General features: G+C 52.6%; 2 protein-coding genes across 4 annotated transcripts in view; one reads left to right on the top strand and one right to left on the bottom strand.

Moving 5' to 3' along the window:
* Positions 1-1,011: 1,011 nt before the first annotated feature.
* Positions 1,012-12,873, bottom strand: ARMC12 (armadillo repeat containing 12). 3 transcript variants are annotated; one of them, XM_069487335.1, is made up of 8 exons: positions 12,359-12,873; positions 11,698-11,793; positions 9,138-10,513; positions 8,325-8,470; positions 7,973-8,107; positions 2,251-2,424; positions 2,040-2,111; positions 1,012-1,539 (listed from the first exon to the last, which is right to left on the bottom strand). In XM_069487335.1, exons 3-8 carry the CDS (start codon positions 9,379-9,381, stop codon positions 1,210-1,212), a joined length of 1,101 nt encoding a protein of 366 aa, XP_069343436.1. In that variant the 5' UTR covers positions 9,382-10,513; positions 11,698-11,793; positions 12,359-12,873; the 3' UTR covers positions 1,012-1,209. The 3 variants fall into 3 exon arrangements, with proteins under 3 accessions (XP_069343436.1, XP_069343438.1, XP_069343437.1); XM_069487337.1 differs by having other exon boundaries at positions 9,219-10,513; XM_069487336.1 differs by lacking the exons at positions 11,698-11,793; positions 12,359-12,873 and having other exon boundaries at positions 9,138-11,185.
* Positions 12,874-16,135: 3,262 nt separating this feature from the next.
* FKBP5 (FKBP prolyl isomerase 5) overlaps positions 16,136-18,161 on the top strand; it is a 128,336-nt gene continuing 126,310 nt past the window's right edge. The window contains exon 1 of the mRNA XM_069488559.1: positions 16,136-16,213. The gene's annotated coding sequence lies outside the window, so the exon portion shown is untranslated. The remainder of the gene's footprint in view (positions 16,214-18,161) is intronic.

The raw sequence follows: 18,161 nt of genomic DNA, 5'->3' as shown, positions 1-18,161 counted from the left end.
CGGCAAGGACTCACAGATAAAACAACGAATGAATAAGTGGGAAATGCAAATGAATGGGAACATCAGAAAACGGGTGACCATATTTGGTTTGACGGTCTTCTTGTTCTGAGATACTTCATGATTATGGCTTTATGTGACTCATGCAATCGCTCTGGTCTCCAAAGCTAAGTTCCAGTGGCATTTCAGGGTGCTTCATAACGGACTCGAGGACTCCCCAGTGCCTGTAACCTGAAGAGACTGGAGAAATACTGGACTCAACACTCTCCAAGGACCTCTCCGGTGCTATCTTTCATTTTCTCAGTGAAGGATTCACAGCCCACCTGTGGGAACGCGTGCGGAGCACCCTGCCTTCGGTTCACAAACTCATGCAATCTCCACGTAACTCTCCCAACAGCCTCACGAGATAGGTCCTTTCATTACATTCCTTTTACAGATGAAGGAACTAAGGCTCAAATAGGCTCCCCCGAGGTCACAGCTAGTAAGTGACAGAGCTGGGATTTGAACCGAGCAGTCTGATTCCAGAGCTCCCACTCTTACCCAGTACACCTGCATGTCTCGGTCATTGATGCCGTCACCAAATATTTTCAGTTCTTCCTTGGGCACATGGTAACACCGATCTTCCCTACCCATTCTGGCCAATGAAATGTGAGCAAAAGTGGTGTCATTTTTGGTGGAAATTTTAAGAGCCAGTTATCACTGCCACATTCTTTTTCCTTCTCTAATAGTTGTAGAAACACAGTGAAGGAGCCTCCCTGGGCCTGCGTCCCTGAGTGAGGATGACACAGAGCCTGCCCGTCCACCCCACAGCTGACCTGCAACGGGCATGCAGTGTGAATAAGAAATAACCTTTGCCGTTTTTAAGCCATGGAGACGTGGGGGTTGTGACTGTGGCACACCCCAGCCTGCGCTGACCAGTCCAAGGCGAAGTGTCTCCCGTTGATTACGTTTGGCTTCAGCGCCCAAGCTGCCTTCTCCCAATCCCCTGAAAGCTTTGGCTCCTCATTCAGGTTTGAAAAGCAGCAAGAGACGAGGGGAGTCAGTCCTCCGAATACGGAAGTGGGAATGTGTTTTGGGGGATAGGCCCGTGCTCTGGGGCTGAGGTTACGCTGAATGAAATCTCCACCCAGCCCTGGAAGACCACGGACAGACACGCAAGCTTTAAGAAGCTTCAAGCTTCTGTCCATACTCATTTATTGGCTCTCCATAATTTTATTCCCCGCTTTTAAAGTAGGAATGACTGGGCTGGCAGGAGGGCCGGACTCCCAAGTCCGGGGGGCACTGCAGGCTGACTATGACCTTGCAGGCCTGGATCTGAACATCCTCCTCGGGGTGGATGACCAGAGCAAGCAGTCGGTCTGCCAGGCGTGACTCGTCCCCGAAGAGGGCTTCGTGCAGAGACTGCTCGTTGTAATGCCATTTCACGGCGCGGTAGTGGGATGCATTCCGGCCCTCACTCAGCCGCTCAGCAAACACCAGTACCTCAAACAGCAGACTCCCTGGCTGGGTGGACTGGAACAGATTCAGGAAGTTGGGGTGCACCTGTGATGGGAATGGTGAGAGAGGCAAGTTCTAAAATTCCTATTCTTCCATCCTCCTAGTGCCTCAACTGCCCAATATACTCAAGTTTCAGACTCAACTGTACAGGAATTTTTTAGTTTTCCTTTCATTATCACCCCTGGGCTTAAGCAATCCTCCCACCTCCACCTCCCCAGTAGCTAGAACTACAGGTATGTGCCATTGCACCCAGCTAATATTTATTTAATTTTTTTTAGAGATGGGGTCTCACTATGTTGTCCAGGCTGGTCTTGAACTCCTGGCCTCAATCAATCCTCCCACCTGAGCCTCCCGAGCAAGTAGCTGAGATTATAGGCATGAGCCACTGTGCCCAGCAAGGGGATGGTTTTCAATGCATTTAGTGCAGAGGCAGGAAGAAGAATAAGACAATTCATCAAGGCTAATTCTGGATGAAGAAGCCATGATTCTTCCCTCCCCAATACCTGAGGTGGCATCCGTCAGCCCCTCTTCAGTGTCTTTCTCACCTGGCAGTTGAGAATATCATAGAGGAGGTCGTTCTTCTGTGCCAGGTAGCTCAGCAACCGTATGGCTTGCACCTGCATAGAGGAAAGAGTGAAGCATGGGGAGGAAGGTGAGTCTGGGCCCAAGCAGGGAAGACAAACTTCTGCTCCTCCTGCTTGGTGCTGTGCTGGGGCTGGTCAGGAAGGCAGGGCCGTGGCCGCGGTCCTCAGGCACCTGTGCCAGGATGTGGTCTGACTGCAGGATCTCCATCAGGGCGGGCATCACCCGTCGCAACTGCGGATGCACATAGTCAGGCAGGGGGAGGTTGTTGAGCAGTCTGAGGCCCGCAACGTGCAGCTCCGTGTCCCAGATGGTGGAGATCAGTTCCAGGACCTTGATGGTGTGTTCCTGGGGTGAGGGGGAAAGAAGGGTCTGCTTTTATGCAGTGATCCCCACCACTACCCTAGCCTCTGACTTCACGCCTCACTACCCCACCCGTGACCCCTGGGCCAAACCAACAGACGGTTCCCCAGACTTGAGCTCTCAACATCATCTGACCTAGCTGACCACTCCCACCCCCTTGGACGTCTGTCTTCATTCGGCTTCTCTTTCACAGGCTTCTGCCTAGTTCTTCTGCCCAACCTGCTCTTCCCTGCCTACAGCACTCCTGCAGGGATATCCTCAGACCCACAGCATTAAATACCATCCACATGGTGATGCCTTTCAAGTTCATGCCTCCAGCCCAAGCCTCTCCTTGAACTCCAGACTCATATATTCAGCTGCCAACTGCACTTTTCTCCCTGAAGGTCTGATAGACCTCTCACAGTCACCACGCTCTCCCCAACCCACACCTGCTTCTTCCACAGCCTTCCCCGTCTCAGCGATTGGTTATGCATTTCCTCCAGTTGCTCAGGCCAAAACTCTGTGAATTCTTGACTCCTTTCTTTCTCTCACCACCCCCTTTTCCAATCCTTCAGAAAATCCTGTCGGCACTCCCTTCAACGTCTAGCCGCTTGATCAAAAATCAAGCCACTCCTCACCACCCCCACTGCTACCACCCTCTTCTGAGCCACATCCTCTCTCCCCTGGATTTCAGCATAGCTTCCGGTCTCCCTGCTGCCATCCTCGCCCCCCTGCGTCTATTTTCACAACAGCAGACATGTCAGACACATCACTCATCCGCTTGCACGGGCCCCCATTTCATTCAGGGTAAAAGTGAAAGTCCTTACGGTGGCATGTTGTCCCCCATGATCTACACCTCCCTCCCCACTGCTTCTTTGATCTCATCTCCTGTTCTCTCCTTTGCTCCTGTGGTTTCCACAACGGCCTCCTCAGCTATTCCTTGAACATGCCAGGTACACACCTGTCTCAGGGTGTTCGCACAGGCTGTTCCCTCTGCTCAGAACACCCTTCCCCCAAGACTCACAACTTCCCGCTTATCTCCTGCAAGGCTTCGCTTAAACGTCACCTTTTCAAGGAGGCTTTCCCCAACCACCCCCATTCCAGCCTTCCTTATACCCCATCTTTATTTTATATTCCTGCATAGCATTGTCACATGTAACACACTTTCCATCTGTAAACTTTTTATTTTGAAATAATTATTAACATAAATTCACAGAAAGTTGCGAAAATAACACAGAGAGGTCCAGTGCGCCCTTCACCCAGTTTCCCTCGATGGCTACATCTTACATAATCATAGCACAATACTGAAACTAGGAAACTGGTATTGGTACGTGTGCCTGGTTCTACGTCCTTTTAATCACATGCACAGATGTGTGTAACCGCCACTATGATCAACAGATTATTCCCGCAGAACGGTCCCACCTCCACAGAGATCCCCCCTGTGGGACGCCTTTAGAGTCGCTCCCTCCTACTCCCCCCGCCCGAACCCCTGGCAGCCACTAATCTGTTTTCCATCTCCCTGAGTTGTTTCATTTTGAGAACATTATATAAAAGGAATAAAACTTTATGTGAACTTCTGAGATTGGCTTTTTTCACTTAGCATAATGCCCTTGGGATCTACCCAAGTTGTTTGGTATCACCGAGTCGTTCTCTGTGCCACGGGGCACCACTGTGTGCCGGCCCATTCACCTGCTGAGAGACACTTTGGCTGTTTCCAGTTTTTGGCTATTCCAAATAAGGCCGCTATGAACAACTATGTTCAGGTTTTTATGCAGGTGTAAGTTTTAATTTTTCTAGGATAAATGTCTAGGAGTGCAATCGCTGGCGGGTAAATGAATATTTAGTTTTGAAAGAAACCGCCAAACTATTTTCCAGAGTGGCTGCTGTACCATTTTACATTCCCACTGGCAATGTATGAAAGAATTCAATTTCTTTGAATCTTTGCCAGCATTTGGTATTGTCACTAATTTTGGTTTTAGATCTTCCAATAGCTGGATAGTAATATCTTATTGTGGTCTCAATTTGCATTTCCCTAACAGCTAGTGATATTAAATCTATTTTCATGTGCTTATTTGCAATCCATATATCTTCTTCAGTGAAATATCTCTTCATGTCTTTTGCTCATTTCCTAATTGGATTGCATGTTTTCTTTAATGTTGAATTTGGAGAGCACTTTACATAATACAGACAAGTCCTTTATCAGACACGTGGTTTGCAAATATTTTCTCCCAGTCTGCAGTTTGTCTTTTCATCCTCTTAACAGGGTCTTTCAGGGAGCAAATGTTTTCAATTTTAATGAAGTCCAATTTATTTTTTTTTTCTTTTATAGATCATGCTTTTGGTGCCACGAGCTATTTACCAAGCCCAAGGACCCAAAAGATTTTCTTATTCAAAACTGCTGCCCCCCACTCAGCCTTCCTTAGCCTCCCTCTTTATTTTTCTCTGTAGCACTTACATGAAACACACTGTATGTTTTACTTATTTGTATATTGCATGCCTCACCCTGTTAGAATATACATCCTACAAGGACAGGCGTCTTTCCTGTTGTTTACTGCTTTCTCTCTAGTGCCTAGAACAGTGTGCTGGCACAAGGTAAGTGTTCAATGTACATTTGTTGAACGAATGAAGGGATCCTGGGTTCTGAGATGGAATCTGCTTGGACCTACAGGTATTGCCAAAGACAGGGAACCTCACAAGCTGTACCTTTGTGAGCTATGGAAAAAATAGCAAGAATCCGGGGTTGGAAGTAAGTGTCCCATTAGTACTCTGCTCTTCCCTGCCCCCATCCCTGTCTGCTGAGACCTGAAGGACAGTTTGGAGTTAGTAGGTCTGGGGCAGGGTTTCAGGAGCAGGGAGCCGCAGGTGCCAGGGCCAGGGTGTGGGAGAGCATAAAGCACACAGTGTAAGTGGCCGGGGTTAGGGCAGGGAAGCGTAGCCCACCACCAGCCATGCACTTCATGCTGACAGCCTCGGGGGCAGAAAGACAGCGGGGAGATGGGGAGTGTGGTGTGGCTTAGGGAATGGCGTGAGCTCCACTTTGGATGTGTTGGGTCAGAGGGTTTCTAGGGCATCTAAGTGGATACGTCCAGTAGCAGCTGGCCACGGGGAAGACGTCAGGGGAGCCCCCAGGCTGCAGAGATCCAGAAGAACACATCTAGATGGACATTGAGACCAGGGAGTAACTAATCTAACCTGGAAAGAGAACAGGGTCAGGTCCTCAGGACACTACCCTGGAGCAAAGGGAACAGTGCAGATGAGGCCACCTGCATCAGGATTTCCTGGGGGGCTTGTGAAAAACACAGCTCCCCCATCGAACTTATCTCTCTAGATGTGGGCCCCCAACTCTTTGCTTTTAAGCAGCTCTTCAGGCAATTCTGACATGATTGCGGGCCACAGCCTTAGGGAAACAGAGGGGCTGAGGGATGCAGCCAGCGAGTGCAGACCTAGAGACTTTTTGTTTGTTTCTCCATCTGTTTTTATTTTTTTGGTATTTTCTAATTGATATGTCATAGTTGTACGTATTTGGGGGGCACATGTAAAGAAACTTTTTTTCTCCAAAAATAGTTTATTGCAAAAAATTTTTAAGTGTGAAATTACCAAGTGTTGGTGAGGGTATGATACAACAGGAACACTCAGGCAGTGGGGGTGTAGATTGATACCACCCTTCTGGAAAAGATGGGCATAGCCTCTGACCCAGCCATTCCACTCCTGCACACCTAGAGAAACTCCCCCAGGCATGAGGGAGATGTACACGAGAATGTTCACGGCATGGTGTGCGTGCAGCAGGCACCTGGAAACAACTCAGATGCCTACCAATGGGCAAATGGTATGGTTATTTGTAAAACAATATAGGCTAGAGCGAGCAGTGAAAAAGAAGGAAACAGAGCTGCCCAATAAGGTGAATCTTTCAATGCTGGAGGGAAAAGAGGCAAACCACAGAAGAATACAAACCACCTACTTCCATGTACACAAAGCTTAAAAACATCCCAGACTATATTTAACCTATTTATCATCTGCCTTGCCCTGCTAGGATATGCAGGGCTACGTGCACACACGGTAAAACTATACCCCGGAACTGATACGCAAAATGCAGGGCAATGATTGTCTCTGGTTGGGGAGGCAGTTGAGATGGAGGGGGCCACATCTGGGGGCGTCTAACATATTGGCCACGTTCTACCTCTTAGCCTGGGTCTGGTGGTGAATGTTTTGTTTTATTGTTATTCTTTCTACCTTACATGTATATAGTATTTGTAGCTTTTAAATGTTTTACTTATTTTTAATTTGGGAGAGATAGACATTTTGATAAGGGGAGATTGGGAGGTCAAGGAAGAGGTTTTTCTGGTTTTCTTTGGAATATGGGAAGGATTGGAGCACGCTGGATGCGGATGGGAAGGAGCCTGGAGGCCACTGGGGCAGAGGGGATGAGCAAGGAGGGGAGCTGGGTGCAGGCCTGAGACCAGCACGACCACAGACAGGGAGAAAGCCACGTTTGCGTGGCACCAGCAAGAAAGCAGGGAGGACAGGTGCGGAAACAGGTGAGCCGGGGGCATTACGGTGGGAAATGGGGGGAGGTGACATCTGGTGGTTTAACATTTTCTCTACAGGGTGGTGGTGAAGGCATCTGTGGTCCAGCCATCTTAAAATTTCCTGAGTGATACAAGTGTCTTTTGTTATTCTTAACCCTTTTGGTCACACCAAGAGTTTATGCCAATGAGGTAGCTCGTTGGAGGGCCCTTGGGTAGCTTCAGGGTGAGGGCTGGTCAACAGAAAGACCAAGGTATGATGAGAGGTTTGGGATTTTTCAACCCCCAACCTTTGGGAGGGGAGAAGGGCTGGAGATTGAGGTCAATCACCAATGGCTGGTGATGTAATTAACATTGCCATTAAAACCTCTAGCCAATGAGGTTCAGAGTTTCCAGGTTGCTGAACACAAGAGATGCTGGGAGTGGGGGGTGCCCAGCGAGGGCCTGGAAGCTCCATGCCCCTTCCCCAACCCCTTGCCCCACGCATCTGGCCTCTCCTAATTTGTGTCCTTTATAATAAACTGGTAAAAGTAAAGCATCTTCCCAAGTTCAGTGAGTCATGTTAGCAAGTTATCAAACCTAAAGAGGCAGTTGTGGGAACCCCTGAATTTACAGCTGGTCAGTCAGAAGTCAGACTTGTGACTGGTGTCTGAAGTGGGCGCAGTCTTGCGGGACTGAGCCCTTAACCTGGGCGTCTGCGCTAACTTATGGGTAGTTAGAGTCAGAACTGAATTGTTGGATTCCCAGCCGGCGCTGAGAATGGGTTGGTGTCAGAAAGAACCGCAAGGGGGCTTTCTGCTGTGTGAGGTTCAGAGATACCACCGGTGCCCCAGGTTCAGTCTCCTCCCAAGCTTCAGAGGCTTTCATGACTCTGCTGGGAATCTGACTACCATTTTCCCACTTGTTTCTGGGTTACAAACCTAGATCCAAACCAACTTCTGGAACACGAGCACTTATCCTGTGCCAATTAAGGGACTCAAGTTCTACGGACATCCTGTGTGCTCTGCCCCACCACTTGGCCCTGGGCTCACCTGGATTTTGAGCCTGAATTTTCTGATGCCAGAGAAAGCTTTAAGTGAGTTCAGAGCTTGGATTTTGACACTGTTGTCCTTGTCATCCAGCATGCTGCCCACCAACATGATGTCATCAGTAGTACAGGAAGAGGCCTGGAGTATGTGGGGAGAGATGGCAGAGGCAGGCAAAGCGGGTGTCCTGGGCCCACTGCCCCCCCATGTCACCACCATCCCTCAGCACACCCCTCCCACCATCAGCCAGAGAGAGACAGGTCCCAGGACACTGTCTGGCCAGTCAAGGGACAGGGAACAGCTGTAAGCCCCAGGGGCCAGGCTAGCTAGGAGGGACCTCCTGCTTCCCTTCCCTCACCTCAGCCTCCAGCAAGTACACACAGCGCGTGATACTGTGCAGGATCATGCTCTTGGCGTACTCATCGTGTTTGCACTCCAAAGAGTTGAGAAGCCTCCGGAGCTCACCTGAGTCCCGCCCATGCCGCTCTCGCTCGATTGCCAGGCCTAGACAGCCACCCAGCCCAGTTCAGGCTGTAGACTCAGAAGCAATGAAAGAATGGGGTTGGGAAGCAGGGGACAGGGACCTGGGGATAATGCTGCCTTGCCTCTTCTGAAGAGAAACCTCCTCCCTGTATGCAGGACCACCATGTACAGTTGACTAGGGCGTGTACTGCACAAGGGTACCATGTCTAATGTTATATCGTCCAGAGCATGTCGTCATGGTCTTGTCTATCTAACAATTTTCTGGCATATGCGGGTAACAAGCAGCTTTTCACTACAAGTATATGGCCACGATGTTCCAGCAGATGGCAATAGAGAGTCTTGCAGAAGGGGCGAATTTTCCTGCTTGCACAAAAGAACCATATGGACTTAGTGGAAGCTCTGGGCATGTAGGTACTCCAATTTTCCCTTTCCTTAAAGTCTCGAGTTCCTGGGGCAGGAAAGGGATGGGGGGAGCTGCTGATGCCAAGTTTCCAAGAAGTGGAATCCTGGGAGCCAGAGTAAATGTAGTACTTGGAGACTTGCCAGATGAGTCCGAGGATCCACATGCGTGAGATCCAGAGACCCTGAACTAGCATCTCTAGCAGGGCTTTGCCTAGGGCACTGCAGGGTGGGCCTGAGGGAGATGAAGAAGAGAAACAGGAAGGAGAGAGGAACTTGGAGGAGTCACCTTTGGGCCCTCCCACATCGGAGGCCTCGGGAACAGGCGCCTCCTGGGGCAGAGCCCTCTCCCCAGGGCCCGGACACTCACGAGCGATACAGACGGGCGAGTTGGAACAGAGGGGTGGTTGGCATTTTATGCCATCCCTGATGACCTTGTAGAGCAGGTAGATGGCCCCGGCGCCTGTGGCCAGGCTCACTACACTTTTGCGGATGTCCAGGTGCCTCAGGTATTGGGGGATGCTCTTGCCCATGTCTTCAGTGTTGCCTTGTGCCCGGATGGGAGGCAGGCCCAAGGCACCTGGGAGGAGCCTTCTGGAACCAGAACTCTGGCAGGGCCAGGAACCAGGGTACTGGAATCAGAACTGAAGCAACAAAGGAAACTGGGGAGACCATGGGATGGAGGGTGGTGGTCAGGAAATGGGGCAGTCAGGGGTCCTTTTAAAAAGAGAGAAGGTTCAGCTTTAGAGGCTGAAGGAGATGAAGCTCAAAACCTCAAGGGGAATAAAAAGGCAGGGGGCAGGAGGGTCCTTCGCACCCCCTTTTCTTTAGGGGGACACAGGTTCTCTGGCCCTCTCATCTGGGATCTTTCCACCGTAGGGCTACCCTTGGACCCTGCTTCCTCCCACAGGGCTCCTTGTCCCCACTGGAGGATGAAGAGGGGAGCATCTTATCAAGTACACAGAGTCTGGAGACAAAGCCAGCACCTGCCTGCACCCGCGTGTTGCCCTGGAGTTCACGTGTTTGGCAAAAAGCTCTTGAGGGCAGCTGTTTTGCAACTCCAGCAGCCAGCAAAGACTCCTGCACTTAGTAGGTACTTAAGGCATGTTCTGTCATTCTTTGAGGACTGGGAGCAGAATGATGACAGAGTCTAGAAACTGGGGCTCCAAGCCCCTCTAACCAGAGTGACCTTGGAGGAGGAAGGGACTGCCCTTGCCTGGGTCTCAGTTTCTGCATTTGTAACCTGAAGGGATCCAGACTCGCCGTTCTAAAACTCCACGATTGAAATGTGAGTAGGTCTGTGCCTTTCAGCCATCGTGGATCTAAAACTGGGAGCACCACCTCTCAGCCTCACCACAAGTGGGATGAGGCCTGAGACCCCCTCTGGAGTCAGAAAATGCCACCACCCCAGAGGATGGGAGCCCACCTTCGGAGGCCTTGATCTCCACCACTAGGATGAGGCAGGTGAGACCAGACCCTTCCACCCACCCTCTGCCCCCAGCCCCATTCCCGCACAGAATGACAAAGTCACAAGCCCCAAGCTAGGGGTAGGCTCAGAGCTGGTGCTGAGCATGGTTGTACCAGAACAGGGCTTCACCAGCCTGGCTTTGAGCTCCTTTTGGGATAGCTGGGACGGAAGGCTCTGGGTCCTAGGCTGCACCTGGGCTGGAGGGAAGTGGGGAAACAGGGAAACAGGATCTCCAACAATGCTGTGGCCAGCCAGGCCTGCCCACTCAGAGCCTTGGCCCATCACGCGCAGGTGGCAGCAGGGAATGGGCAACACTCCTGGGTGGTCATTCTCTTCCCATCCTCTCTTCCATCCTCAGCCCTCCTCAAGGGTCTTTCCTTCCACTCTACGCAGCCCCAAGGTGAGTGACTGCAGGGACTCCCTGCAGTGAGGGGTGAGCACAGGCCCACGGAGGCCTCACCATTGCCATGCAACCACCCTCACATCCCACGAACTCTGGGCAGGAAACGGCTGCCTGATGGGAACTGTCGTTTTAGGTTCCAAGGCCTCCTGGCAGAGCTGAGACTAAATCCCACAGGACAAGGTCCCTGCTCTGCCCTTCTACAAAGTGGGACCCAGAGTCACCAGCCCCTCCATCTCATGGAGTTGATTCTGCAACCCTCACACCCGAAGCAAATGTGGTGACACCTGTCCTTTAAAGACCTCCAAAGACAGTTCTTTCTTGGCTGTAACCTAACATCTTCCTGGTACATCTAAAGCCCATTTCTTCTGGTTCTGCCCTCAGATGATTCAGAGTACAGGGAGAGTCATCATCATCTCCAGGGTGACATTTTCACTAGACCACAGCACAAAAAAATTAAGACAGAGGAATGTCTATTTGTCGGTATAAAGTCAATGACTGTCCTTGGGAATAACTGTTTTCAATTCAGATGTCATTCCTGTTTAGAGGAGAATTAAAATTTTTTTTATGAAATGACGGTAATACATGGTGTGGTTTGAATGTTCTTAGGGAGCATAAATGAAAAGCTGCAACTCTTTATGGGAACCTGGCCTTCATTTGTTTTCTTGTTTTGTTTTTCTGTCAAATCCAGAAATCTGGAACCATTGGCCAGAGAGAAGTCGAGTTGATACACACACAGCCATGAGCTTCTCACCCGGCCTCACCAGGGAGAAGGACATGGGCTGCCCAAGCACACACCTCTGTGCCACCTGCACCAGCTTTTTGCCTTCAAGGCTGAAGTTCCCCCCGTGTTAAGTGCAGTGTAGTTTAGTGAATGACTGTTGATTCCAGACAGACTACCAGGGTTCACAACCAGTTCAGCCTAGAGATCTCTTTGTGCCTCATTTTCCCCACCTGTAAAATAGCACTAATAAAACTTACTTTATGGTGCTGTGAGGATTAAGCACGTGGAGCAGTGCCCAGCACACAGAGCTCAACAACTGTTCACCGTAATCATAATCATTATGCAGTTTCCACCTGGACGAAAACATTGGTTGTGGGAAGGCAGTGAGAACAGATGGTAGGTCTCCGAGCATCCCTGGCCTGAAAAGTGCATTATTCAGCCCCTTCCACTCTCCCAGTAGCTCTCACCCTGGTCTTCCTCCTGTAACCCATTTAACTGCTCTTTTGGAGCCCAGTCTGAAGTCCCCACGAATACCCCAACCAGGAGCTATCCCCCAGCCCATTCCCCTGAGCTACTTTGTTCTTAAAAACCATCCAACCACCTGTGACACTCTAAGGCGACTTCCTCATTCTCTTTACCAGTACCCTGGCGATGGGTGTAGCAGCCTAGTTAATTAGAGAAGTTCCAGCAGTCGGGGGCCTACTAAGAAAGACACCCTGCCGGGCCATTACCAGGGCGACTCTGCAGGCGCCCAGCACTTGTGTGCACAGACGCGAAGAGAAATTAGCCTACTCTATACTCCAATGAAAAGCCTTTTGGAGTCCGACCGGTTTGGGTTCAAAACCCAGCAGTTTGGGGTTTGAACAAATTCCATAATCTGAGTCTCAGTTTCCTCCTCCAGAGTCTATTAATACCTACCTACTACCTGGCAGTGCTGCTGTCAGGTCTGAGAGAATGTGCTGTGACTCCCGGCGCATAGGGGACGCAACACGTGCGAGCTTCAGCTGCAGACGGCCCGAGCGCCCAGAGATGAAAGGCTGGGGCCGCCCCTGCCTGACGTGGATCCCGCATCCCCGAGGTCACCCCCTCCCCAGCTAGCGCTCATCCCGGCCCAGGAACCAGGTTCTGGGGTCCCCGGGTAGCTCGGTACTCCGGCGAAGGCGTGGCGACCGGAGGCACCGGGCGAAAGCACCGAGAGCGGAGGGGGCCAGCGCCCCTAGAGGAGGAGGACGCCTTTCCCCGCCGCGGGCCTCCCGCCATCTAGCTCTCCCTCCCCGGACTACCTCCTCCCCCCGCGCGCATCCGGCGACGGGCACAGGATGTTCTTTCGCTCCCGTCCCCCCCTCCGCCCCCGCTCTCACTTTCTCTTCGCTCCCCTCCCCCACTCCCGCCGCGCCCGGCGCCGGCACCTAGTTTAACTCCTTCTCTGCCGCGCCCTGTGGCGCCTGCGCGCCTCCTGGGGGGCCGACCCTCCCCGCCCGCCCCCCAGGAAGCAGAGCGAGCGCGAGGGCTGCCCGGGAAGGGGTGGGCCTGCGCTGAGGGGCCTGGGTTCTCAGGATCAGTTGGCGGGCGGAGGGGTGGAGGGGGCTCACAGCGACCAAGGCGGGTCTCTCCGGAGCCCCCGCTAGCTCACGCGGGTGCGGGTGGGGTGCCCGCGCTCCAGCAAGCCGTGAGCCCGGGCGGCGGGCGGCCGGGCGCATTAGCTCCGGGACCGGCGGGGGGCGGGCAGGGTCTGGGCCCTGGATCTCATCCTCCCCCCAGGTTCCGAGAAGGAGGGGCCCAGGGTTCGCGGAGAGGATGGAGAGAGGCCACGCCCCTTGCCTGCACGTCACTGCTTCCAAGGCAACCGGGGGCGGGGCGGTGGGCTGGAGAAGGACAGACCTTAGGGAATAGAGACTGCCGGATGCTCTGGGACGCGGTGGGGGTGGGGGCGCGGCGGGGGCGGGCTTTTCAATCTTCGCTAGTTCACTCACTGATGTCCAAGAAACCGGGTGAGGCACAGTTTATGTTTGCTCGTTCATTCAACAAACATTTATTGAGTTTTAACTATGTTTGGCTCCATGCTTGGATACTTGGATACAGTGCTCTATCCGAACCCTGCTGGTAATCGTGAACTAGGGGAGGGTAGCCATGCGTCCCGGGTTACATCCCTGGAACTGGCGTAATTATTAAGTGTCCCTTTTCACGCTTAAAGTTTCCGGGTATGGGCGGTAGATAAAGAAGACCTTGTCCCCCTTCCGCCCCTCAATTCCTGTACGTGGAAAGAATACAAACTATTGTATGCTCACCATGCAACAAACACTTTTCTGGCACTTTGTATTGTCTGTAATCTTTGCCCCTCATTCTGCAAGGCAAGTATCACTGGCTCCTTTTTCAGATGATGAAACTGGCTCAGAGAGATTAAGAGACTTATCCAAAACCAAACAGCTAAGTTTTGGAACCAGGATCCAGACCCAAGTTGTGTGGCCTCCAAAGTACCTCATTCCTACTACTCAAAATAAATAGATGATATCAAATAAATAAAAGACACTGTCCCTGCCACGAAAGAGCTTATAAACTAGGAGGACCTGTCCCATATGTAGTTAAAATACTATGGGGCATGACTAAGCAATAAAATATAGAAAAGATTGAAGGTAGCTTATAAGGCTCAGAGGGAAACTGATGACAAAATGATCACAGTGGAGTGGAGGTTATCAGAGCCTTCCTGCAGGAGGTGGATTTTGAGCTGGATCATGAAGTGGTAATGAGGCCAGGACCACTGGGTATTTGTGTGTGTCTGTGTGAGATGTGGTGCCAAGTAGGAGAACAGTCTTGAGCATCAGACCAGGGACAGAGCTAGGCAGGTTGGAATCTCTCAATGGCAAGAAGATCCCTTTGTAAACCCCAAAGCCACTGCTTTGCTACTCTCTTTTCTGCCTTCTACCCTCCTCCGTGGTTTTATTGGAGCAGAGGCTCCTAGCAGGCAGCTGCACTCATTCCACTCTGCACTCAGGTCTTTGCAGTTGGTATTATATTTGGCACAAACTCCTTGATATCAGCTTGGATGTCAGCTTCTCTGTTCCCCATCCCCCTCTGAAGATTTTGGGGAAATGAAAGATAGTGGCTCTTCAAAATAAAAAGGGCCAGAGTGAGCATCAGGAAGCCAATAGGCTTGATGGGAACAGAGAGACCAAGTCATCAGAGAGAACTGGAAGGATGAGAAAGGCACACCACCGGATGTTGATGTCACTTGAGGAACATTTGCTGCCTTCCTGCTGTGCAGCAGGCACTGTGCTAGACTCTGCAGCCTGGCCATGCTATGAATGAATTTGGTTCCCTTCATACAGAACACACAGGTTAGTAGCCGGGGTACCCAGTGTGTTGGTTGAAGAGTCTGACATTGATAACATACACAATAAACGGTGTTTGAGAAAGATTATTCCAGCAGGGTGTGTAGGAGGAAGGAAAAATCTGAGTCAGAAAGGACAGTGTGGCAGCGGCTGTGGGAATTTGGGCCAAAGGTAGAATCTATGGGGCTAGAGATGAAGGAGTGAATGAGAAAAGTAATGAACAAATAATACTGTTGTTTTGAAATAACAGCAACAAAGGGAAGAATCTGCAGAATTTGGTAACATATCAGACATAGGATGGTGGAGGAGAAAGAGTAGTTAAAAATAAATCCACCTTTGTAGTGAGTTTCAGGACTGGGAGCGTCACGTTGGGCAATAGGGAGGGGCTGGTGTGATGGGCATGAGGATGAGCTCAGTCACTTCTAGGACATCTAAGGGCAGGTGTCCTGTAGGTGACTGGACTTTGAGATAGGGAAGTCCAGAAGGGTAGTGGGCTGCCTTCTGAGAGAGTGTCCCTGTCACAGTTTCAGAGCAGTCACTGACCTGGGATATCATGGACAGATTTCATGCGTCAGGTAGAAGGTGGGAGTAGATGGTACTGAAGGTACCTCCAGACTGGGAGATGGGGTGGGTGTTGGCTGAGTGACAGCCTGTGTGGGAAGTGTGCTGTATGTGTGGGAAGGTGGTCCATGGCCCAGGACTGCGTTGGCCTCCATCTCCTACAGAAGGTGCCAGAGATGCCATCTGATGGGCCTGGGGGCATGAGGCCCAGAGGAGGTACTTCAGCAGCCTGGGGTCCCTCCCCCAGCCCCACCCTCAAAGGCCCTGGAGCCCAGGCCTGTGCTGCCTGCCAGGGCCTTTCCCGGAACCGGAACCACAGAGGACCGAGCCCCTCCCTGCCTGCCCTGGCACTCTCCAGGCACAAAGCGTCCCTCAGGGCACCTTGCAGACACCCTAGGAGGCGGGGGCATAAGACAGGCCCCCGCCTGCAGGAAGAGTGCTGCTCTGAGCTGCTGTCATCCTCACAGACCCACCAGACCCCAGGAGACTGCAGCAGAGGGCCAAGGAGGAACTCTGCGGCTGGGTGGCAAGATTCGTGGGTCTTTGCTGTGGCTTCAGGTGGGAGGGTGTGTGAGGCAAAAAGCAGGGTCTCAGGCTTCAAAGCACCATACCATCTGCGTCTCCCTGCCTCAGAGAAGGAAATCTTTAGGGGCCTAGTGGTTTTGAGGGGAGGGGACAGGAAGAGACTCTGAACTCTGGGTCAGCTGAGGACAGAGATGGGGAGATCTTCTTGCCCTATAATCCACTTCTGGGATCCTCTTCCCCTACAATCTACCCTCCCCCCGCCCCCCAGCCCTACTACCCCAGGACAAACTCCTACCTCTCTGTCTGCAGCTAACAGTTGCATCTCCCATTCCGAGACCTGCAGAGGTGTCCCAGAGTGGTGAGGTTTGGGGGAAACGGCACATGTATACAGCAGCTGTGTGCCTGGCCACACCTGTCGGGTGGGGTGAGGAGAGCGCCCCTCTCAGGTGGGCAGAGCCTGCTCTACTCAGGCTGGGGGCCGGGAGACGCTTTGACCGAGGGGCAAAAGGCTGCGGGATGCGCAAACGGGCCACGTGGAGGTCCCGCGCGGCAGGCTGGGGCGCGAGCCCAGGAGCGGGCGGTGCGCTCGCCCCTCCCGTTGCAGGGAGCCGCCGAGTGTCGGGTCGTCGCTGACCGCAGGCTGCAAGAGCGGTTGATCTGGTGAGCGAGCACACCCACTTACCCAGCTGCTGAGTCAGGCTGTTCTCGCTCGCGCTCGCCCGCCCGCCCGCTCGGGACATTGTGTTCCAGCCCCGGCGCGCTGGCAGCGGGCCCAGGCGCTCACACCAGCCTCCTCGCCCTGTTTGTGCTCGCGGCTTGCGCTCGGCGCGCAGCCTCCCCGCTGTCGCAGCCTCCCCGCCGTCGCAGCCTCCCGGCCCGCAGCCACAACCCTGCGAGTATGCGCTGGCGCAGGGACTGGCGCCCAACCTCAGGGACGCGCGCCCGGGGCGGGTGAGCCCCCGCAGCCTTGCCCACTCACCCGCCTTGGAGCACCCAGACTTATCTATCCCCCATCTGCCCCCAGGTTTGGAACCCCAGGCTTGCTGGGGTCTGGATTTGCACAGTTGGGAGGAGGGGCACGTTTGGGGAGCTCTAGGAGGAGAAGGAACCACCCAGGATGCCGCCCAGGTCCCCCAAGCTCTCAGTCCAGGAGTCGGGAGGAGGAAGCTGGGAGCACGACAGCCCCAGACTTGCAAGACCTGGGACGCAGTCATGTGACAACGGAAGGCTGTGTTGAGGGGGCCAATTCAAGCATCCCCAGGAGGAGCCTCCCCTTTGCTCGCCCCCATTTCCTGATCCTTCACAGAAGCCTTGGAGCACGGAGACTCCAGGGATTCCCAGGGCTGGCAGACCAAGCCCAGCCCTTTTGGACAGCTTGGGAAACCCCTGGCAGGACGCCAGGAGCAGGGAGAGCCCGAACACTGGCGGGTGGGTGTGGACAGCCGAGTGAAAGAAGGGCAGGGTGAAGGAAGACGACCCCAATCTCCCCCTGGAACCTGACCCTTCCCTTTAGCCCCAAACCCTGGTTTATTTAAGAGCCACGTTTTCTCCTTACCCAGCCTTCTGCAGAAACACATCACTGAGTGCTGATCCTGAAGGTCCCACCCTCTCCAAACCAAGGAGGGGACAAAGGGTTTATAAACTGAGCACCTACAACATGGAAAGTTCGGTGCGGGGTGCTGCTAAGGGTGTCATTAGAAGTGTGAGGCACAGTTCCTGAGGTCCTTTGTTCTCCCTCCTTCCGACCTCTACCGAGCCAGGAGTGCCAGTCTTCTCTGTCTACGCATCTCTCGAGCTCCAGCTCACAAAGCCGCCTTGAAACAGTGCCAGCCAAATCTGATTCCTCTCTGCTCTCAACACCCAGCACACTTGGTTTGTACCTTTCTCACGGCACAGCGTGTGGCCTGTCTCATATTCTAGTGATCTGTTTACTAATCCTGTTCTTCTAACCAGATTAGAAAATCCTTGAGACAGAAACAAAGTCTGCTTCTTCTCTGAGGCCTCCCCCCACCCCTCCAACTCATCCGCCACAGGCCAAGCTTGGCCCGGGAATTGATGTTCAATAAATATTGGGTGTATTGAAATGATTTCCTGCCCTTGGGCAGTTTGCAGGCTGGTTGAAGAGACAAACACATGGTGTGAGGTTAAATAATAACCCAAGCCAGCAGGTGGTGAGTACCAAATGTGTGTAACAGCTATAGGACTCAGAAGGAAGGAGGTGGTGATTTGGGAGAAAGATCCCAGGAGGTTCTGGGCCTTGAGCTGTGTGTATGTGGAGGAGAGGGGAGGGGTAGAGGTGACTCATT

This window comes from Eulemur rufifrons, chromosome 15, assembly GCF_041146395.1.
Source record: "Eulemur rufifrons isolate Redbay chromosome 15, OSU_ERuf_1, whole genome shotgun sequence".
In the NCBI taxonomy this organism is placed as follows: domain Eukaryota; kingdom Metazoa; phylum Chordata; class Mammalia; order Primates; family Lemuridae; genus Eulemur; species Eulemur rufifrons.
The sequence above is the reverse complement of the archived record's forward strand: the minus strand, read 5'-3'. Positions and strand labels throughout refer to the sequence as shown.